Source organism: Alexandromys fortis, unplaced genomic scaffold (assembly GCF_014885135.2).
Source record: "Alexandromys fortis isolate MF-2015 unplaced genomic scaffold, M_Fortis_MF-2015_v1.1 scaffold_7, whole genome shotgun sequence".
Lineage (NCBI taxonomy): Eukaryota > Metazoa > Chordata > Mammalia > Rodentia > Cricetidae > Alexandromys > Alexandromys fortis.
Window position 1 is genome coordinate 6,710,733 of NW_026067920.1, and position 22,273 is coordinate 6,733,005.

General features: G+C 49.9%; 2 protein-coding genes across 2 annotated transcripts; one reads left to right on the forward strand and one right to left on the reverse strand.

Annotated features, from left to right (window-relative positions):
• The first annotated feature begins 327 nt into the window (after positions 1 to 327).
• On the forward strand, positions 328 to 12,583 carry LOC126500821 (SEC14-like protein 3). Its single transcript, XM_050141039.1, has 12 exons — positions 328 to 453; positions 1,290 to 1,365; positions 1,610 to 1,653; positions 1,796 to 1,855; positions 2,751 to 2,939; positions 4,068 to 4,163; positions 4,844 to 4,904; positions 6,617 to 6,700; positions 9,003 to 9,109; positions 9,688 to 9,827; positions 9,914 to 10,083; positions 10,802 to 12,583. The coding sequence occupies exons 1-12, from the start codon at positions 400 to 402 to the stop codon at positions 10,921 to 10,923; spliced, it is 1,203 nt and encodes a 400-aa protein (XP_049996996.1). The 5' UTR covers positions 328 to 399; the 3' UTR covers positions 10,924 to 12,583.
• A 6,225-nt stretch (positions 12,584 to 18,808) lies between these two features.
• Mtfp1 (mitochondrial fission process 1) lies at positions 18,809 to 21,895 on the reverse strand. Its single transcript, XM_050141331.1, has 4 exons — positions 21,423 to 21,895; positions 20,681 to 20,808; positions 20,127 to 20,359; positions 18,809 to 19,586 (listed from the first exon to the last, which is right to left on the reverse strand). The coding sequence occupies exons 1-4, from the start codon at positions 21,487 to 21,489 to the stop codon at positions 19,514 to 19,516; spliced, it is 501 nt and encodes a 166-aa protein (XP_049997288.1). The 5' UTR covers positions 21,490 to 21,895; the 3' UTR covers positions 18,809 to 19,513.
• Positions 21,896 to 22,273: the final 378 nt, after the last annotated feature.

The window sequence follows — 22,273 nt, forward strand, 5'->3', positions numbered from 1 at the left end:
TTCCTTAAGAGCATGAGGAGACTAAGGCTTAGGAAAAGGCTGCACCTCTAAGGAGTGGGGCTCATCCTCCACGGGACTGCCCCTTCTCCAGGACAGTGGTCACTGGAGGCCAGAGAGCGCTGAGGGGGCTCACAGAGAAGGCCAGACTCCTTCCTTCACAGCTACCTCATTTGGCAGAGGGCCTCTGGGCCTGCTGTTTGCTCCAGACCTGTCCCAGAGCCAAGCACGGGACCTCACTTAATCCCAGTTATGTAATGTCCAATCTAAAGAATTGGTCTGGAGGAGGCGCCTGAGCCACACCCAGAAGTGGGGGCAAAAGGCTCCAGCTGGGTCTGGACAGACAGAGGAGGCTGGGCCTCTGCCTGCAGTGGTCACTGCTCCTCAGCCTCAGCCAGCACCATGAGTGGCCGAGTTGGAGACCTGAGCCCCAAACAGGCAGAGACCCTGGCCAAGGTAAGAAGAGACGCCCCCCGACCCCCCGTAGGACCTCAGAGGGAAGTGGCCGAGAGTGAGGCAGAAAGCATCCCTGGACCCTGCCTCCATCTGTTGATGCTGCATGTCCTTGACATTGTCTCTTTGCCGTCACCTCTTCAGGGGTCACATCTTACACAGTTCCGTGACATCAGTCCTGCCAGAGCAGGTATAACATGTGGGTGACATGACAGAAGTAAACTTGAGCTTGCCCAAGAGCCAGACCCCAGAGCTCTGCCTGGCAGTTCCCCTCCCTGGCCCCAGGTGGGAGCTGAACATGCAGCTGTTGTCCTCTGGTGGATTCTCCTGTCCTGGGACTGAAAGGAAAGCCAGTCCGTAGGCTCCAGATCCGAGAGACAGACAGAGCGTTGGTGTGCCCACGGCTGAAGGGAAGAGGACACTTCATCATGAACCTTCCCTTCCTTCAAATCCACGTCTTTGTAAAAGACGGGAAGAGGAGAGAATGTACAAGGGGAGCTAGGAAAACACAGGCTGCCCCCTTTGCTCACCTACCTGCCCTCTATCTATTCCTCCTCCTACCTCCATTTCTCTGTCCTGTTCACGGCCCATCTCTCCTTTTCTCCACTTACCTACCTATACATAGATCCATCCCTCCATTGATCAATTGATCCTTCACTTTTTCTTTCCACCCACCCATTCGCTCGTCCCTCCATTCTGCCTTTGTCTGCACACTCACCCACCTATGCCACTGTCAGGCTGAGGAAGAGAGCGAAGGAGAGGTGATTACCGAATCTTGGAGTAGAGAGGCCAAGAAGGCTCGGTATGAGAAACTCACCAACAGGCATCTTTCTTTCCAGTTTCGAGAAAATGTCCAGGATGTGCTGCCTGCCCTGCCCAACCCTGATGATTACTTTCTGCTTCGTTGGCTCCGAGGTGAGGGGAGAGGTGGGGTTACTGAAGATGAGGGGGCAGCAAGAGGGCCTGGGTCCCCACAGCTTCATCACAATCCGTGGCTCTCAGGATCTGACCACACCATCTTGTTCGCATGCTCGGGTCTAGGAGAGCGGAGGGAGAGGCAGGTTCCTATCAAATTCCTAGGGTCCCCCATTGCTTTTACTTGTTAGGGGCAAAGCAGCGCAGCCCTGTCCCATCTTCACCTTCCCCCGTCTTTCCTCAGCTCGGAGCTTTGATTTGCAGAAATCAGAGGCCATGCTTCGCAAGGTAAAGCATCAGCCCCAGAATTTGGAGATGTTATTTATATGGGGGGCAGGGTGGAAGAAATCAATGCCTCATACCCCTACATCCACGCCCTTTTCAGGGAGCTGGGAGCCCCACGGGCCCTAACCATCCCTTTTGTTTTCAGTACATGGAGTTCCGGAAGACTATGGACATTGATCACATCCTTGATTGGCAGCCCCCAGAGGTGAGCCCCACCCCCAAACACTCAAATAGCCTCTGGTCACTGGAGACCATGAGGGAGGTCAGCAAGCAGAGATGCCCTTGAAGCCATTAACCCCACAGGGCCTTTTCTATAAGAGTAACGAAAATCCCTGTGTCTAGAGTTCCATCATTGGCTGGGAATGACGGCAGACACCCAGAACTCGGGAGGCAGAGGCAGGTGGATTTCTGGGTTTGAGGCCAGCCTGGTCTACAGAGCGAGTTCCAGGACAGCCTGGGTCACACAGAGAAACTCTGTTATGAAAAACCAAAATGATGATGATAATAATAAGTCCCAGTATGAGTTCATTTATTCACCTGAACACTATGAGACAGGTGTTATCATCCCTTGCATCCAGCAAAAATCCAGCAACTTGCCCGAAGTCCCACAGTTTCATGGTGAGGCTGGGGTTTGAGCTTAGCCCTGCTTGGCCTCTCAAACTTGTACCTGAGACACTGTGGCCAGTCAGTCCCTCTGTGTCTCTACCCACTCCAAAGTTTCAAAGCATCCTGTCCAGGTGAGAAAGCAACAATCCATCAAGGTATTAATAAGAGTGGTACCCACACTGGGGTCACAGTAACATGATCTCAGAGGTGTGGACAGCATGTCATGTCTGCCAGAATTTATCAGAGAGCAAGAATCTGAGCCATCTTATGCAAGAGGAGGTGGGATGGAGCTCAGAAAGGTGCCATCGCTTGCTCAAGGACATGGAACAGAGAAACATCAGTGTCTGTGTTTGAACCAGATCTGCTGACCTTCAGAACTAACATCCTCTATCACTAAACAAGACAGTGATGGCACTGCAGGCAGGACCAATGAGCCCAGAAGCCTGAAGAGAGGTGTATATGATGCCAAGTGTCATGTATCTTTCCATGTCCAGGTGATCCAGAAGTACATGCCGGGCGGCCTGTGTGGCTATGACCGTGATGGCTGCCCCGTTTGGTATGACATCATCGGGCCACTGGACCCCAAAGGGTTGCTTTTCTCAGTCACCAAGCAGGACCTGTTGAAGACCAAGATGAGGGACTGTGAGCGCATCCTGCACGAGTGTGACCTGCAGACAGAGCGGGTGAGGTTCTGACTGGATAGGATGGGCGACTGGACGCAGGAGAGATGACCAGGGTTGGTGGTCCCGAGAACACACCAGTGTTCTCCCTACTCTCATGGTCAGAGGACTCTCATCTCAGGTCAGAAAGCGCCACTGTTTATCAGCTGTGTGAACCTGGGAAGTTTCCAACCTCTCTGAGCCTCACCCTTGGCAGGACAGTCTGCAAAGAGTAAGGGATGATGACAGTGAGGCTGTTCTCCAGCTTATGATGGGGGTCCATCCTAATAAACCTAATAAATAAGGATTCTAAGTTTAAAATAACATAAGTTGGAGATAAAACTATAACTTCTGACCCACTCAGCATCATAGCCTGGACTAACTAGCCTGCCTCAGGTGTGTGCAGTGTTTTCATTAGACTACAGATGGACCCCAGAAGACAACACCATCCTGAATATTGCTAGACCAGAAAAAAATCAAAACTCACCATTCAGACTAAGGAGTTGACTGAATGTGTGCTGCTTCACAACATCATAAATTGTTTTTAAAAGTATTAAGTCAAGCTATTGTCAGTGAAAGGATGGATGGATGGATAGATGGATGGATGGGTGAATAGATGGGTGGATGGGTGGGTGGATGGGTGGATGGATGGATGGGTGGATAGATAGATAGATGGGTGAATAAATGGATGGGTGGGTTGGTGGATGTTGGATGGATGGGTGGATAAATGGATGGGTGGATGGATGGGTGGATAGATAGATGGGTGAATAAATGGATGGGTGGGTTGGTGGATGTTGGATGGATGGGTGGATAAATGGATGGGTGGGTGGGTGGGTGGGTGAATAAATGGATGGGTGGATGGATGGGTGGATGAATGGGTGGATGGATGGGTGGATGGATGGGTGGATAGATGGATGGGTGGGTTGGTGGATGTTGGATGGATGGGTGGATAAATGGATGGGTGGGTGAATAGATAGGTGGATGGATGGATGGATGGATGGGTGGGTGGATGAGTGAGGAGATCATTCTTGTCCACTTGCAACTCTGAGGACAGAGTGGAGGTTTGGAAGCACCCTGAGGGTCATATACTTGGGTCACCAGTTCCCGAGCCTACACTTTGACCCTGGCTCTGTCCCTTGCTCATCCTCACAGCTGGGAAGGAAGATTGAGACCATTGTGATGATATTCGACTGTGAGGGTCTGGGACTGAAGCACTTCTGGAAACCTCTGGTGGAAGTGTACCAGGAGGTGAGGAAGCCCAGTGGTGGATGTGCACATGCACACATGCGCGGGCACACACACACACACACACACACACACTTGGGTGACATGCTTGGCCTGCTTTGACCTTGCAGTTCACTTAGAACACAAATTAATAAAAAGTGATTTCCTAGCCTGGTCTACAAGACCTAGTTCCAGGACAGGTTCCAAAACCACAGAGAAACCCTGTCTTGAAAAACCAAAAAAAAAAAAAAAAAGTGATTTCCTTCCTAGGCCCCGCCCACCAAGGAAACCTTAGTAGGACTCCTAGAAAGTCCGCAGAGTAGATCTTAGGAGAGCACAGGGCCTGCTTCCACAGACAGTCCCAGACCTGTCAGTCCCTTGGCAGGTCACACACACCCTGCTCTGGGCCCCCACTACGCTTCAGGCTCCTCACATCCAAAATGGGGGCACTGAGACCAGGCGACTAGGAGAGTCTGTAAAACATGTGCATGGTGCCGGGCGACACTGAACATCTGACATGGTTCTCTTCTGCCGTTTAAACGATGGCGTGGTTCCCATGAGCATTTGGCTCTCAGTCTGAGTGAAAAGGTTCCTTTGAGAGGCCAATGGAGGTGATACCAAAAAGGAAACCCTCCAGGCAGGAGATGGCAAAGGGGAGAAGGGGAGAAGGTGTGGGCTCTGAGAGGGTTTTCTTGGTTCCACAGTTCTTTGGCCTCCTTGAAGAGAACTACCCAGAGACCCTGAAGTTCATGCTCATTGTGAAGGGTGAGTGAGAAGTGACTGCCCCTCCCTGGGCCTCCACAGCTTTGCCATTCACTCTTGTGGCTCGGTGCCTTCCCCCCAGGGCTGTTGTGGGAGGGTTTGCTTGCTGTCTGCATGCCCACCACTTGACTCTGCACAGAGGAAGGCTCAGGCAATGGTAGCAGCTAGCTTCACTAGCTCCTCTTCCCCTCTCCCACCCATGATCCTCTCTCCCTCCTCAGACTGTCTCTGGCCCTAAGCTGCCCAAGCTGGCCTTGAACTCACTTCGTAGCTCACATAGACCTTACACTTGCAGTCTTCCTGCCTCAGCCTTCATAATGTATGAGATTACAAGCCTGTACCACCAGGTCTATTCTCCTATTCATTCTGGTTTTCTTTCTTTCTTTTCTTTTTTTTTTTTTTTTTGAGGAGGAGGGGTAATTTTGTTTGTTTGTTTGTTTGTTGAGACAGGCTAACTTGTAGCTCTGGCTGTACTGAAACTCACTCTGTAGACCAGGTTGACCTCGAACTTACAGAGATCCACCTGCCTCTGCCTCCTGTGTGCTGACTAAAGACAAGTGCCATCACCGCCCAGCTCACTGTTTTTCTGAGCAAGTTATCTACCCTATGAAGGGCTCTAAGCCTATGTCTGTGGTATATGTCCCAGGCCTGGTACCATTCTGGGTGCTCACTAGCCATTTAAGTGGCTATTCCTCAGGTAGGTAGAAGGATGGTTTGCTTGTAACTGTTGGTGGAGGCTGCTTGTTTGTTCCCAGCCACCCAGACCTGAAATAATCACACAGAAACTGTATTAATTAAAACATTGCTTGGCCAATAGCTTAAGCATATTTTTTAGCTAGCTCTTATGTCTTAAATTAATCCATTTCTATTATTTTATATTTTATCACGAGGCTCATGGTTTACCAGTACGGTTCTGGCTGGCAGCTCATATCTTTCTCCTCTGGTGGCTACATGGCATCTCTCTGACTCTGCCTACTCTCTCTATACATCTCTGAATTTTCTGCCTGACTTCACTCTGTTAAGCCATTGGCTGAAAGCAGCTTCTTTATTAACCGATGGTAATAAAACATTTTAATAGCATACAGAGGGGAATCCCACATCAGGTAACTCATTGTTTCGTTAGTTGTCCAGTTGATTTACTAGTTGATTGGCTTACTAGCCAAGTAACTAGTGATGGATTGGAGAGTTGACTGGGCTGGATGATTGGTTGACTGACTTTGAGCTTAGCTGATTGATTGTATGGCTATCATTTTGGTGACTGGTTGCTTGGGTGGATGCCTGGCATGTTGGTTGATGGATGGCTAGGTTGTTCTTCAGCTGAATGTGCATTGTCAGCTGGTTATTGGGATCGCTGGCTCTTTGTGTGAATGGTTGGTAGCTGGAGTAAGCCGTTAATCAGCTGTCCAGCTGGTTGGTCAGCGGACCAGCCAATTGACTTTCTGTTTGGCTGACTTGATGAGTTTGACTTCAGTGAGTTGGTGGATTATTTATTTGTTAGCAGGCTGGTTAGCTTATTGGCTGGGTGATGAGGAGGCTGGTGACTGGTTTATTTGTGGAGTGGGTAGGCAATGGATGGTTAGTTGACTATTTCTTGGGTGATTGGGTCAGAGTCTGGACTGGAAGGGGTCCTTTACGATTCTATATCACTGGCCGTGTTCATTGTGGAAAAGTGCCTCCGTGGCTTGATTTCTCCTGTTCTTCTTGTATCTTTCCAGCTACAAAACTGTTCCCTGTGGGCTACAACCTCATGAAGCCATTCCTGAGTGAGGACACACGGAGGAAAATTGTGGTGTTGGGAAGTAAGTTGTTCCAGGGCCCCCGTCCCTGTGCCTCACACATAAGCTTTAGAGTGACGGTGGTCCATTCTCCCTGCCAGCACGCAGCATGTGCCTGCAGTCACAGGCTCCTTCTTCCCCACGGTGAGATGGGGCTCCTAACGTAGCCAAGTCATTTCCTGGGCCCCATTCCCTGCCTTCACCCTCGGGTGAGTGCCTCCTGCCCCTGTAAGTTTCTGCTCTGTTGCTTCTCAACCTTGGCTCTACGTGCCCTGGCTTCCCTTCTGCACCTGCACATCCAGCCAATGCTTCTAACGACAGCTCAGACTGAGGAGGAAAAGCAGGAGACATAGCCAGGACTCAGAGAAGGAAGTCTGACACAGAGGTCTGGACAGGTGCAGACAGATGCATCGTTCGGTGGATTCTGGGTAGCCGCAGGAGCTGTGCTGCGGGACGATACCGCTTTTTGTTGTTTTGTTTTGTTCTTTGAGGCAGGGTTTTGTGTAGCTCATGCTGACTTCAGACTCAGTAAGTAACCAAAGAGAACCTTGAACTCCTGATCCCTCTTCCTCCAGTAGATACAAGAGTGCACCATCCTACCCAGAAATTCACAACTGAATAGTGACAAAAGAAATATTGTCAAGTAAGGAAAAAAAAAAAAGAAGTAGATCAGAAAGCCACACATACAGTGAGCGGAGAAGGCTTAGTCAGTGATTGCATGTCTTGAAGCATGGTGGACTAAGTTCTAGCCTCGGAATTCATGCTACAAAGAAAAACCTGAGTGTGTTAGCACACACTTGGTAATCCCAGCACTGGGAATGTAGAGTCAGAAAGATCCCTAGGGCTCACTGGCCGGAAGCCTAGCCTGATTGGTGATCCCAGGCCAATGAGAGACTTGTCTCAAAAAATAAAAAAAAAAAATCAAAGTAGACAGGCACTGAAGAATGTTGCCATAGGTTTCCCTCTGACTTCCACGAAGATGCATACACAGGTGCACCTACACATAAGCCATATGAACAATATAATTTGTTTTTCTAAATTGTACTAGACCGGAGTGATGGTTCAGCTGCCCCCAGGTTGATGACCTGAGGGCCAGCCATCCCAGAATCCACACAGTAGAAGGAGAATTCTCTTACATCCTCATGTATGCTGTGATATGTGACCCCTCCACACACTAAATAAATAAATATAATTTAAAAAATAATAAAACAAGTGTATGCAAAACAAACGGAAATCTTTAGAAGAAAATACCAACAGAATAGATCATGCTTGTAAAGGTATTGTTTGTTTGCCGGGCGGTGGTGGCGCACACCTTTAATCCCAGCACTCGGGAGGCAGAGGCAGGTGGATCTCTGTGAGTTCGAGGCCAGCCTGGTCTACAAGAGCTAGTTCCAGGACAGGCTCCAAAGCTACAGAGAAACCCTGTCTCGAAAGACAAAAACAAACAGAAAAGGTATTATTGGTATTTTCCTATTTTCTCAGCTTTATGTTTTCTCATATTACTATAAATAAGAAAAATAATTACTTTTTATTTATTTTTGTTTTGTTTTTTTGAGACAAAGTGGCCTCAAATTCACCATCCTCCTGCCTCAGTGTCATAAATGCAGAAGCCACCATTGTATGCCATTGCTCTGACAAGAGTTGCTTTTAAAAGTGGCAGAGGTGGGTTGTGAGTGTAGCTCGGCCACAGAGTACTTGCCCAGCATATGTGAGGCCCTGGAAACATCTATTGCATGGTGAAATAAGTAGATAGAAAAACAGACAGACAGGCAGGCAGGCAGACAGACAGACAGACAGATAGGGTAGGATAAAATGGGGGAAAAAAAAAACCTAATTCCTAACACAAATCAGTGAGCCTGAGCTTGGAGGAAAACCATCTCCTAAGCAGAATGTTCAGATCATCTGATTATGTGAGCTGAGGATCTAGACGTGGGGGTGGGAGTCTTATGTTCTTCAATGTCCCTTTCTTCCCAATACCCCAGCTCTTCCCAATACCCCAGCTCCTACCTCTACCCGGTTTCACTATGAAGGAGAGCTTGACAGATGACAAGATAGCCTGGTTGTGGGGAGGCACCAAATCCTGGTGTGATGTGAACCCGTCTATGCCCTCTACTCCCCTGGGTGCCCCACAAGGCTCAGTACACTTAGCCCTTGCATTCCAGGGGTTCCCCATTTCCCACTGGAGAGAAGGAATATTCCACAGCCACAATGGGTCAAAGAGACCCGGCAGTTATCCCTGGCAGCAAGCTCAGGGTATCTTGGCGGGTGTGGGGGACTGTTTGGTCCTTCCGCATGTGATAACCACCATTCATCTCCCTCCACCCAGACAGCTGGAAAGAAGGCCTGCTGAAACTCATCAGTCCTGAGGAGCTGCCTGCTCATTTTGGGGGAACTCTGACTGACCCAGATGGGAACCCCAAATGTTTGACCAAGGTACACAGAGTCTGAGGACAGGAAGGGGTTGGAGGAACAGAGATGGGTTACTTCTCCATCCACCTATTCATTCCACAAATGAATCCAGACCGACCCCTGGGTATAGAGACCAGGTATTCAGCTAGTGGGTGTGTGTGTGGCGGGGGGGGGGGGAGAATCCAGCTTATTAGGACTCGTGGGAGCTACTGAGAAGATACGCAGAGAAAGGTGAAACGGAGTTTTGATTTGGGAATAAGCTGGAAGAAGCTTCCAGCGGAAGTGCTGGCCCAGCCTAGAGAGCCAGGAAAGGGTTTGGGGAAGGGGAGCAGAAATCTTCCCAGTGATGATAAGAAGTATCTCAGGTACAAGAAATGACCCCAGAGGGGCTGAAAAGATGGCTCAGAGGTTAAGAACGCTGACTGCTTGCTCTTCCAGAGGTCCCAAGTTCAATTCCCAGAAACCATGTGGTGGCTCACAGCCATCTACAATGAGATCTGGTGCCCTCTTCTGGTCTGCAGACATACATGGAGACAGAACACTGTGTACATAATAAATAAAATTTTTAAAAAAGAAAGAAATGACCCCAGAATCTATTCTAGATCAACTATGGTGGGGAGATCCCCAAGTCCATGTATGTGCGGGACCAGGTGAAGACTCAGTACGAGCACTCGGTGCAGATTAGCCGTGGCTCCTCACACCAGGTGGAATATGAGATCCTGTTTCCAGGCTGTGTCCTCAGGTAGGGACAGATTGTCGCTCCTCCCCTGGCTGGGTTCTGACCCCTCAGGGACCCATCACACTGAGCAGCGACCTGACCTCTCACAGGTGGCAGTTCTCATCTGATGGTGCAGACATCGGCTTCGGAGTTTTCCTCAAGACCAAGATGGGGGAGAGGCAGAAGGCCGGGGAGATGACTGAGGTGCTAACCAGCCAGCGCTACAATGCCCACATGGTACCTGAGGACGGGAGCCTCACCTGCTCAGAGGCTGGTGTCTGTAAGTCCACCCCAGCCGTGCACGGGCTCTGAAGACAGGAGCCACCTTCCACATGGCTTAAAGGATGAACATGGGCAGTGGTCCCCTTCCCCACAAACATATCAGGGCATACAGTCCAGGTCAGAGCCTTCATTCATTCCCAAGCCATATTCATGGACACCTCATGTGCACCAAGGGTCAGAGACACATCCCTGAGGGATGGAGAGTGCTTGGGCCACAGGACACAAGCAAAGGATAATAGAGCATGGTTTTCTTTCCCCGTTTGAGGTCATGAGAGGTAAGCCAACTTATGCACAGCCTCAAAGCAGGGTGCCATATTTCCTCAGCCTCAGTGTGGGTGCACGAGTGCCAAATTCTGCCCAGTCTGGGAAGGATCATTTTCTGGGTAACCCAGGGTCTGAGGTTTAAGACCATTACCTAGGGCTATGCCCGGTCCCCACTTTGTCCAGGAGGGCTGGAAAGCCTCTGTTGCTCTCATGTCTCATCACGTGCATGTGCAGTTGTGAAGACAATGGTATGTAATTAACACCCATTGTTCTCACTGTTGAGGCAACTAAAGCCTGTTGTGGGTGAATGCCAGGAGGAGGGAGTGTCAGCTTACAGGCTCTCCCCAGGGTGCTGGGTCCCTTGGGGAGGTAAAATGGGTGGTGGGATGTGGGAAGTCTTACCAGCTTGGCAGGCACAGCCAGTGGGAACTAATCTTCCATTTGTCTCCTAGATGTCCTGCGCTTTGACAATACCTATAGCTTTGTGCATGCCAAGAAAGTCAGCTTCACGGTGGAAGTGCTTCTCCCAGACGAGGGCATGCAGAAATACGACGAGGAGCTCACTCCTATCTAGGCGGATGCCTTGTTTCTCAGAAACCCCGAACCTCAGTTTTCCCTCTGCTCTCCCTTTCATTCCTACAATTGATCATTAGTCCGGCTGACTGTGTGATACCAGTGAGCAGAGAGTGTCACTGAGGCCCAGGAATAGGGAAATGTCTCTGCTTGGCTTCATCTATCCTAAGATAGTTGTGCTTGACTCCCTCCCTGTGAGCTGTAAGCAACTCGAGCTGAAGATTATCTGAACCCTTTCCACTTCCACTCGCTATATAGTAGGCTCTTAGTGTATTCCCCTAGGTTAAACAGAGGACCAGCAGGCAGAGACCAGTGGCTCACGGGAATCATAAGAATGAGACGCAACAGCAGATTTCAGCACCCCGGACAGATCCGCAGTTGGCAAAGACCCAGGCCGTGCAACCTGACAGAGGTTTCCTTTTGGGAGTTTCAGAAACAAAAGCTCCTCACCTCTGGCAGGAGGCGCATACTCCTGACTTTGCCTGACCCACGGGCACGGGCCCCACCCATTATTCCCATAAACACCTCCTTCCTTTTGACCTCACAGCACATATTTTCAGCAATTAAAATAATTTTCCCCAAAGCAAAAGAAATCACGACCAATTCTCTCTGCTGCTGGGCAAAGCAATGACAGCTGTTGTTTGGTGAGGAGTGTCACCTTCCCAAGTGCTTTACAAGTTTAGCTTATGCCACCTTCATACCACCCCAATACCCTTATTAAAGTCACTTTATGAATGAAGAAACTGGGCTCAGAGAGGCTGACCTAGCCACTCCGTGTCATATAGCCTTAAGCGGCAGATCTAGGACCTGAGTATTTGTTTATTTAGTCAGAAGGTTTTGCTCTAAACTGCCCCCATGATGCCCCATCAAAAGACCCTGCTCTGATAAGGAGAAAAGAAATGGTTTGATTGCCCCACACCCTTCAGTAGAGTGTACTGGGTAACCCCACCCCTCCAGTACCTTTTTGTAGATAGAAGAGGTAATCACCCCGATTGGACAGAAAGTAATCAAGAGCCACATTGCTTAAGCAGATTGTTCAAAGGGTCTCACAGAAGGCTGAAGGGGCTTGCACTCCTGGGCCTGGTGTTCTGTCCTCTGCTCATGCTGTGTCTGTAGGAATGACCACATGATGTTCACACAGCCCCGGGGAGCTGGGACAAGGCTTCCAGTTTCTTTCTCAGCTTCTTGTCCCGTGCATGGTACATAGACACTGGCTTGCGTGCCCATCTCCTGGTACAATGCTTGCCAAGAGATGACTAGTTCATAGAATGAGCATGGGCCAGAACCCAAGGGCCCTGCTGATGCCATAAGATGCACCGTGAGTGGAAGATGAGTGTGAAGCCTGACTTGCCAAGCTAACAATATTGTGTGGAGGGGAGCAGAGCCATGCACACACTTAAGGGCACAGGCTCTTATGCCCATCGTATAGATGGGAACTGTCTTAGGGGGCTGGAGAGATGGCTCAGAGGTTAAGAGCATTGCCTGCTCTTCCAAAGGTCCTGAGTTCAATTCCCAGCAACCACATGGTGGCTCACAACCATCTGCAATAGGGTCTTGTGCCCTCCTCTGGCCTGCAGGCATACACACAGACAGAATATTGTATACATATTAATTATTTTTTTAAAAAAAGAACTGTCTTAGGGCTTCTATTACTGGAATAAAACACTATGACCAAAAGCAACCTGGGAAGGAAAGCATTTATTTCACTCCCAGCTCCACTTAACAGTTCATCATCAAAAACAGTGAGGGCAGGAACTCACAGAAGGCAGGAACCTGGATGCAGAAGCTGATGCAGAAGCCATGGAGGGATGCTGCTTACTGACTTGTTCCCCTTGGCTTGCTCAGTCCACTTTCTTACAGAATCCAGGACCACCTGGCCAGGGAGGGCACCACCCACCATGAGCTGGGTCTTCTCCCATTGATCACTAATTGAGAAAATGCCTTCCAGCCCCATCTTATGGTGGTATTTCCTCAACTGAGGCTCCCTCCTCTCAGATGACTCTAGCTTGTGTCATGTTGACGTAACACTAGCCAGGACAGGAACTGGGCTTCCAACAGCACTGGCCCCGTTTTCTTCAGCCTGCGGATGGTGGAATTGGACCAGAGCCAAGGTGTCCACTTTGCTTTATGACCTCCAGGTTCCTGGGTGAATTTCCAAATGGGCTAAGACTGCCCCTCCTTCTTGAGTAGGCACGGGAGGGGAAAGTACCCAGAATCACAAAAGAGGGAAGGAAAGGTGAAGAAGAGAAAGCAGTCAGACTCTGAAAGAATAAAAGGGTGATATTGGATGGTACTTAAAACGTATTCCTTATCTAACATTAAAGTCTAACTGAGCATCCCATATCTTTTCAAACATATTGACTGTTCCGTGGTCATTTCACATGCAAACACCAAGTGTTTACATCACATTCGCTCCTCATTCTCCCACTCCAACTCCTCCCAGAATCCCCCCCCCCCCGTACAATGTTCCCAACTTCATCTCCATCTGTGTTTCTAATGCACTGAGTCCAGTTAGTGCTGCCCAATGCTCGTGGCTATTGGGCTCCAGCCACTGTAGCATGGGCAACTGCCATGTTGAAGAAGATAAACTCTTTCTTCCAGAGGTTGTCAGCTACCGATAGCTCTTCAGCTCAGGGAGGGCCTCTTGAGCCCCTTCCCTTTTCGTCCTGGAGTACTGTCTGATTTGGTTGTGCGCTGGCGACCACAGCTGCCGTGAGCTGATGAGCGCGTTGGCCCTGTCATAGCCAGAAGATGTCATGTCACAGCAATCTTCCCCAGCCTCTGGCTCTCACAAATGTCCTGTGTCCTGCAGTGTAGGGAGTGACACAATGTCCCGTTAAGGAATGAGCATTCCCTGGTCACTTCCTCTCTGCAAGTCGATCAGTCATGACTCTGTATAACCACCATGCACCGTGTAAAGAAGTATCTTGGATGAGGGTGAGAGTTGCATATGGGTAAAAGGTTAAGTGTTTAAAAGGTATTCTGACACTATATTCCTTTAGCAAAATGATAACAGTAGGTCCTATGACCTCTCCAGCCACGGATCGGTGACCAGGTTACAGTACTAGACATGAGTTGTCTCCTCCAGAATACACCTTAATTCCAATGAGAATGCTATTGGTTACCCCAATAAGGTCCAGGCCATTATTGCGCCAGGGGGTGCATCTCTCCAGGCTGGTCATTATTGTAGTTTACAGGGTGCACATCTGGGCCGGGTTCCTGATGGCTTTTCTCCCCCAGCAGCCTCACAGCTCTCCTGGCACTGTGAGATCTAGCCGTCAGGGAGGATGTTCTCAGGTCAGCACCAGCTTGATTTCCCACGTCCCGTGAGCAAAGTGTGTGGGCAAAGTGTGTGGTGTCCTCAGCAGGTGGGGTTTTACCTATTCTAGTAAGGCCTGGGTAACCAAGAGTGATGATGACAGTCTTATTGTTTTGGGGGCGTGGACCCCACACCAACACTGTGAAAAAGGGGTCCCACACCTGTCACTGGCTTTTTGTTCAATTATCTACGACTTCTGGGAGGCCATAGATTCTGTGTAAGGCAATAGTTGTTGTTGTTGTTGTTTTGGTTTTTTGAGACAGGGTTTCTCTGTATAGCTTTAGAGCCTGTCCTGAAACTCACTCTGTAGACCAGGCTGGCCTTGAACTCTCAGAGATCCACCTGCCTCTGCCTCCCGACTGCTGGGATTAAAGGTGTGTGCCACCACCGCACAGCCCTGTGTAAGGTAATGTTAATGAAACTTTTAAATACATGCATTTTTTTTAGTAAATTTGTAAAAAGAGTGGTTTTCATATAACTTTTCTTTTTCTTTTTTTTTTTCTTTTTCATATTCTTTTTCAAACATCCCTCTTCCTACATCATCCTGTATTTTATCCGGCAAGCCTATAATGAAGAACAAGGGAGAGAAGTGTGAGGGGAGGTTGAAGAGATGGCTCAGAGCTCAAGGGCGCTTATTGATTTCCCAGAAAAGCAGAGCTTGGCTCCCAGCTCACGAACACCTGTTACTTCAGCTCCCGGGGATTCAGCGCCCTCTTCTGGCCACTACCGGCACTGCACCTATGTGCTCACACAACGTATTTTTAAAAGAATTGAGAAGGATAGAAAGAATTGAGGAGAGAGGGTGGAAGAAAAAAAGGAATAAGTTCGCCCAAAGAATACAGTGTGCCTGAGACATAAAAATCAGCAAGTCTGAAGCCAGTCTGGACTGCAAAATAAGTTCCAGGCCATCCTGGTCTACATGGCAATCCTATCGAGACCCTTACCATATGAAGGGCTGGGTCTCTGGGGCCACTAGGAGAAATGGAGCCACTGAGAAATTTGAGAAATGAGAAATCAATGACCAGTTTGACCAGTCAACAAAGGCATATTGAGGCATGCTGCCCCCTGGTGGAGTTCCCTAAAACTAGCCAGGGCTTGCTTGGAGACCCAACTGCCAGGGTGTTCTAGGACAAAGGCATAAGGCCTGGGGGCTGCCTAGCCATACCTACTCACTGTAGCCTCCTGCCAACAGTCTCCCCTGAAGATGCCTGGGGTTCACCCTAGACCCTGCTAGCCTGCTTTGGGGTGGACCTTACCCTCTTTCTGCCATATCAGTTCCTTTGGAAGGGTACCATGTTGGTCATATCCCATGGGAGCCTCAGGAGCCCAATGGACTACCCTGAATCAAACAAGAGTCCTGCCATGAGAAGAACTTAAGAGTCTTGCAGAGAGACCTGGGTGGTGGTAGTGCACGCCTTTAATCCTAGTATTCCAGAGGCAGAGGCAGGCGGATCTCTGTGAATTTGAGGCTGCCTTGGTCTACAGAGCAAGTTCCAGGACAGCCAAGGCTACACAGAGAAACCTTGCCTCCTGGGATAAAAGAGCAGCTTGTTTGCTAGGTAACTCCCCAGCCCATCTTTGGAAGCAAACACTTCAATGAAGAAGGGAGGAGCTGAGGCAGACCTTAGCTCCCTTCATTGGCTCTGCCTGAAGCCACAAATCAGGTGCCAGCAAGCCCTGGCCTGGGCCCTCACAGCCTAGTCCTGCCAGGGAGGAAACCTGATTATGGAGAAGCAACCTGCATCCACGTCTGTACTATCAGGGCCCTTTTGGAGTCCCATGACCACCAGTAAGGCCGAAGAGGGGCTCTGGAAGCCAAGGCAGGCTAACTATAAGTTTTATTTTTCTCCTTCTCCTTTTTTTGCTTTGTAGACCAGGCTAGCCTCAGATCCATCTGCCTCTGGCTCCTGAGTGCCAGGATTAAAGGTTTGAGCCACCATGCCTGGTTCAAGCTTTTAAACCCAAGAGTTTGAAAGCCATGTCTGCAGTGTTGGACAACCCTCAAGCCCAGCCACGCCACTCCTGTGGGTCATCCTTCTCTATCAAACCTGGATGCCATTCCAGGTGACTCTGAGATCGCCACCAGTTGTAACCAATCTGGAGAACCTGAAGTTAGCAGGATTCTAGAGGTTGGTTTCTTTACTGTTTTTGTTTTGTTTGAGACAGGACCTCATTAAGTGGCCCTGGCTAGCCAGGACTCTGTGTAGCCCAGGTTGGCCTTGAACTCAGAGACCCACCTCTCTCTGCCCTCCTCAGTGCTCAGGTAAAGGTGTGGGCCTGGCTATAGGTGTGTTTCTTCTGAGCCTTTCTCAATCTGTCCTTTCATTCCCCTATTGCTTCAGCGTGTGAAGCCATTACCCTTGACTTTATTGCACACGATTACACAATGTTAGGGCCAAGCTTCCAGAAGCAATTATCTCAGATTTGAACACTGGTGGATCTCAGGACAACCTGCAGTGCACCCATGATTTCAAAAGTTTTTCCCCACTGAGCCAGCCCCTTCGCCCCTGCTGAGATAATTTCTATCTACCATCTTGTCCGTGGTTTTCCTTTCTATGCAGCAATTACCTGTAGCCAGTTGCTGTCCAAGTACTAAGTGGAAAACTACAGAAACAATCAGTTTGCAAGTCTGGAAAAGCTCTTACTCTAGTGTGTGGTTATAATTGTTGAAGCTTTTTTTTTTAAAATATTTATTTATTATGTATACAATATTCTGTCTGTGTGCATGTCTGCAGGCCAAAAGAGGGCACCAGACCTCATTACAGATGGTTGTGAGCCACCATGTGGTTGCCGGGAATTGAACTCAGGACCTTTGGAAGAGCAGGCAATGCTCTTAACCATTGAGCCATCTCTCCAGCCCTTTTTTGTTTGTTTGTTTGTTTTTTTGAGACAGGGTTTCTCTGTAGCTTTGGTGCCTGTCCCGGAACTAGCTCTTGTAGCCCAGGCTGGCCTCGAACAGAGATCCGCCTGCCTTTGCCTCTCAAGTGCTGGGATTAAAGGTGTGCACCACCACCGCCCGTTGAAGCTTATTATTGTCCTTGTGGTCTGTTGTTCAGGACTCTCCTAAGAGCCAAACTGCCCCCATCCTATGAGTTCGGTGGCGGCTGCTTACAAAAGATCACAACTGGATTCTGTTGACATTTAACTTTTTTCATAGGGCAGTGTCCAGCCACTCCTCTCAGCCAGGAGTGCACAGGTCTGCTCTAGGGAAGGGCCAGAAGTAACCAGGTCAGGCAGGACTAGGGAGGGGATCTCATACAGCCACGGGGAGGAAGCCACCATCGTCGTGGGTGCGGGCCTGTGTGGCAGCTTTAGGGTCAGCCGTGCTCCTGTTTGCAGCTCCTCACACATGCTCTGTAAGTCAGCCTAGTGAGTGCATTGGCTCTGCGGGGTGAACCTCGGTGGAAACAAACTTTGGTTCTTACTGGGGTTTTATGAGGTGAGTAGATGCTGCCTGGTGCCCCCCCCCACATCCTTCCCGTTCCTAATTTATAAATTAAATGTGATCGCGGATGTGCATGTGCTGGATGAGACACACCAGAGCCGGGCTGATGGCATCTGTGGTTTGGGGAGTCCTTCAAAGGAACTGCTCTGGCAGTCACCTAGGTAATGTGATGCTGTTCCCGGTTGTGTTCAAGGGCTTCACTTGGATGGCCTTAAAGAGGACACAATGGGAGCATCTTTGCATGGACTTGAGCAATAGAGTCTCTCTATCCTAAAGAAGGCAGTGGTTAAACACTGACCAGCGACACACTGCTCTGGCCCTCCCACTAGCCCAGGAGGAGGGTAGATGGCATGACTCTCCTTTCCAGGTCTAAATTCTAAGGACCAGAGAAGGCCTGTGACGGGGACCTCACAGCATAAACAGTTAAGACGCAGGCACGTTCTTCCATCCATTTCCTTACATCTTCTTGCCATTTTTATAGCTAAATAAAAGTCTATTATGTAATACATTTTATTATCCATTCATCTGCCCGTGGGCTGTTCCATTTCCTAGCTAGTGTGAACCGGGTAGCAATGGGCATGGGTGTGCAAGTCGTGTCTGAGGACAGAGTTCTTTGGGCACCCGCCCAGGAGTGGTATGGCTGGTCATGAAGTCATTTTATTTCTCATTTTCTGAGGAACCTCTGTACTGACTTCCATAAAGGCTACAGCAGTTTGCTTCTCACCAGCAGCAAATAAGGTTTCCTCTTCCTCCACATCGTCTCCAAGACTTTCCAATACTTCTAAGGTCTAGAATGCAGTCCAGACTCCCTGCCACGGCTCTGGAGACCCCACCCCCACCCCATCAACACCATACCACCTTTCAACACGAAACACCCTCTCATTTCTCCCCACCTAAACCTTCATTTCAGACCCTTCCTCCCTCTCTCCCTTCCTTTTTGGTTCCTTGGATCTGATATTCATCTTGAACAGGCTTGGGGACATCCCTCCCTTGTTCTCCTCACACCCCTTCCTGTAGAGCCAGGAAACCAGCCCACTTTTTCCTCGGTACTGTTGGTGTGGTTGCATCCCTACTTTTCCCAATGAAGAATAGAAAATACCATTGCTTAAGGGTTTATTGGGCTAGCACTTGGTGTATGATTGTCTTGCCTCCCACCCAGACCCCGACAGCTCCTGCAGCAGGGATGGGCTGGCCAGAGACTCTATCCTGAGTGTCCCAAATGCTCCACCTCTGTGCTCTTCCCTAAGTCACTCGGCCACATCACCACAAAGTGACCTAGAGCAGCTGGACAGCCTGGTCCTCAGCTGTCCATGACCTTAGGAGTATCCCATGCCTTCTCTGGGCTTTAGTGACCTTCTCTTCCATGGGAGGGTCTAACTTTTCCATCTAGGTCTAGAGGCTGAGAGGTACTTCCGTGGTTAGGAACACTGGCTGCTCTTGCAAAGAAACCAGGTTCAGTTTTCAGCACCCACATAGTGGCTCACAATCGTCCCTAATTCCAGTTTCAGGTGGTCCAGTGACCTCTTTAAACCTCCAAGGGTGGTGCACAAACACACATACATGCAGCTAAAACACTTATACTCATAAAATAAATACTTAAAAAATATTTCAGAACACATGCCCAGCCAGCGTCCACTCCCAGTCAGTACAACCGCGGGGTCAGGTCCCGCCTCTGGGACTCACTGCAGCTAACACTCCTCAAGGTTTTTGTCTCTAAGCATCCGTTACTTTGAACCCACTTGGATGTCAGTGTCGTGGACACCAAACAGCCAAGTGTCCACATTCTCTGATGTGAGCGGGCCAGTCATGGGCAGGGCACAGGCAGGGTCAGGAGGAGCTGGGCTTCCCCACCGATGGGTACAGTTTACGCAGGCTGGAATCCAGGAGGAAGTCTACTGACCTGCAAGAAGAGAAGACGTGGTAAGCAGGTAGCCAAGAGTGAGGAAACACACTGGACTTTAGGGAAAGAGTCCTAAATACAGGGTACCAACAACAACCAGGTTGGGCCCCATTTTACCATTCTCCTCCCACTTGGGCTACTTAGGAAAGTCAAACCTAACCCCCTGAGAATAACAACCATCTTCCTGTTCTTTCTACAGTTGGGGAAACTGAGGCAAGGTGGATAAAGCACTCACTGTGAGACTCAGGGTCAGTTATGTTCCACCCCACCCCACCCCCAGACCTCTGCTCATACTATATCTTGGTCTACTTGGATTGAAACATACATCTAGTTCTTTTTTAAAAAATGTATTTCTGGAGGCTGGAGAGATGGTTCAGAGGTTAAGAGCACTGCCTGCTCTTTCAGAGGTCCTGAGTTCAATTCCCAGCACCCACATGGTCAAAGTATCTGCTACATCCTATGACAAGGGTACAGATGCCCTCTCTACTTCAGCCCACAGCTCTCAAAGCCTAACTCTACCTGCAGGCCAAAGACACATACCTGTCAATGGGGTGGACGATGACGGGGATGGCCAGCAGCCCAAGTGTGGTGGTGGTCCATTTGCGGACAGTCAGGGGCCAGCGGGTCATAGAGCCCAGGACATAGAGAGAGGCAGCACACAGACGGTTGATAGTGAAGCCGGGGATGGCCACGGAGGCCAGAGACTGCCACACAAAGGTGTCGACCACAGCCAGGGTCACTCTGGTGCCGCGGCCGGCTTCAGGGCTTGGCACCTGGTAGATACAAAGACATTTAACCCAGCTGGAGCAGAAGCAGGAAACCTATAGGCAGAAGCATGAGGGCAGAGCGGGGAGGAGGAAAGAGGGAGGAGGCAGGGCAGAAGGAAGCTGGGAGGGGGACTCTGGGCTACACTCAGGGTCGAGGATGACTTGCCACTTCCAACCCATGTGGGTTGGTCAGGTGGGGATGAACTAGCATACAGATAGGGTTAGCTTATGGACCGCAGGATGCTAACGCGGCTAGGACTGTCCCACATGCAAGGCTGCACACTGATCCACACCAGGATGGGGTTGGAAGGGTGAACTAGCGCTCACCTCTCCTGCCTTCTTGCCTTTGTCAATGGCATCAGCAAGCACGTAGGAGCTGGACACGCCATAGCTCAGCCACACCACAGCTTTGGGCACCATGGAGCGAAAAGCCTCCCCCACCTCATTAGCATAGCCTGGAGGGAAAAGGCATTTAATTCTCCAGCCCGCGGGCTGTTCCACGAGGAGGCGCTATACAGACAGCTGCTTCTAATCCTAGACTGCTAAACTACAATGGGGCAGGTGACCTAAGTCAAGTGACTTTACCTTTTGGTTTCTGGGTTGTGGACTGACGCCAACAATGAAGTTCATAGCTCATTGTTAATCAGAGACCCCCAGCTGTGGTTCTGGGAATCTGCACCAATGACAGACGGGTGGGTTCCACTGACAATTAACAAGTGTCCAGGCCTTTCAGGCTAGTCAACTCTTAAAATCAGCACCCGACAATGCCTCGTGTTCAGCCCTTTTTGCAAAAGAGGAAACTGAGGCTCAGGAAGCGCCAAGGGATGGCAGGCTGTAGGAATCCAGATCCTCTGACCCCATGGCTAGTGCTTCGTCACCGCAGACGGCAAACCACGCATCGGCTTGTGCAGCCCCGCGGAGAGAGTGCTGTGTGACCTTGGACAAGTCCCTGGTCCTGTCCTGAGCCCAATCTCCTGCCCAACCTTTTCCTTCAGACTCCAGATCCGCATCCCACGACTACTGTTTCCCAGAGTGGTGGGGTCGCTGCGTCTCTCACTCCCACGCTCACCCAGGTAGCGCACCCACGTGTCCCGGTAGAGGTCGCGCTCGGCTCCTTGCCGTTGCTGCTCCGACATGACTTTCCCAGCACGGTGCGAATCACTGCAAGTTAGAGCCTCACCACTACCTCCTTTCCCAGTAGCACTGGGCTAACACCAGGAAAGAACCCGCCAGAAGTCCGAGGCTGAAGGACAGGTCGGGCTATCGCCGCTGCAGGGAGTGTCTGAAAATTGCCTTGTACACCCAAGCCCCTCTCCTAGGCTTGGATTTTGCAGATAGTCGTGTTTTCTCCGAACAGCTACTGCAGAGCTCTCTCAGGCATGATTAGTTTTTGGAGCTAAACAGATCAGGGTTCCATTCGGAGGATGGTGTCTTCTTAGATGTGTGACTTGTAGCAAAGGTGTATTTCTCTGAGCCTCAGTTCCTGTGTAAATGGGAGGCATGCCAGCATTCACAACGCCTAGCCAGTCACGAGGACTGATTAAAAACAGGTATCAGGTATTATTCAAGCGCTTGGTTTGCCTCCTTAAACTCTTGCACTAGCCTTGGGTCCTGTTTTACAGAGGGGAATTAGAGGCACAGAGAGAAAGGTCTCTCTCCTGACTCACACAACTGAAAGGTGAAGAAACGGATTTGAATCTAGACTAGGTGTTTTCAGATCCCGTGCTCTAAAAGTGGATTCGGTCAACGAGGCAGGGAGAGTTGATGGTCAGTGCTCTGGAGAGGTGGGAGCCGAGAACCCCAGTCCCTCCTCTGCAGCATCTAACTGGATGTTCCTGGGGGCCAGACATCACACAAATGAGCAAACTAATGAGGCCAGGAGCCAAGGCTTCGGCATACTAAACTCCAGGGAAATGAGCA

What these genes read in the sequence shown, in the direction of transcription:
- LOC126500821 (XM_050141039.1), top strand. Translation starts at nt 400, where the DNA reads ATGAGTGGCCGAGTTGGAGACCTGAGCCCCAAACAGGCAGAGACCCTG. An exon ending in CAGAGGCCATGCTTCGCAAG is followed by an intron (nt 1,654 to 1,795) that starts GTAAAGCATCAG and finishes TTTTGTTTTCAG; the next exon opens with TACATGGAGTTCCGGAAGAC. An exon ending in GAAAATTGTGGTGTTGGGAA is followed by an intron (nt 6,701 to 9,002) that starts GTAAGTTGTTCC and finishes CCCTCCACCCAG; the next exon opens with ACAGCTGGAAAGAAGGCCTG.
- Mtfp1 (XM_050141331.1), bottom strand. Translation starts at nt 21,489, where the DNA reads ATGTCGGAGCAGCAACGGCAAGGAGCCGAGCGCGACCTCTACCGGGAC. An exon ending in AAGGCAAGAAGGCAGGAGAG is followed by an intron (nt 20,360 to 20,680) that starts GTGAGCGCTAGT and finishes TGTATCTACCAG; the next exon opens with GTGCCAAGCCCTGAAGCCGG. An exon ending in ATCGTCCACCCCATTGACAG is followed by an intron (nt 19,587 to 20,126) that starts GTATGTGTCTTT and finishes CTCTTCTTGCAG; the next exon opens with GTCAGTAGACTTCCTCCTGG.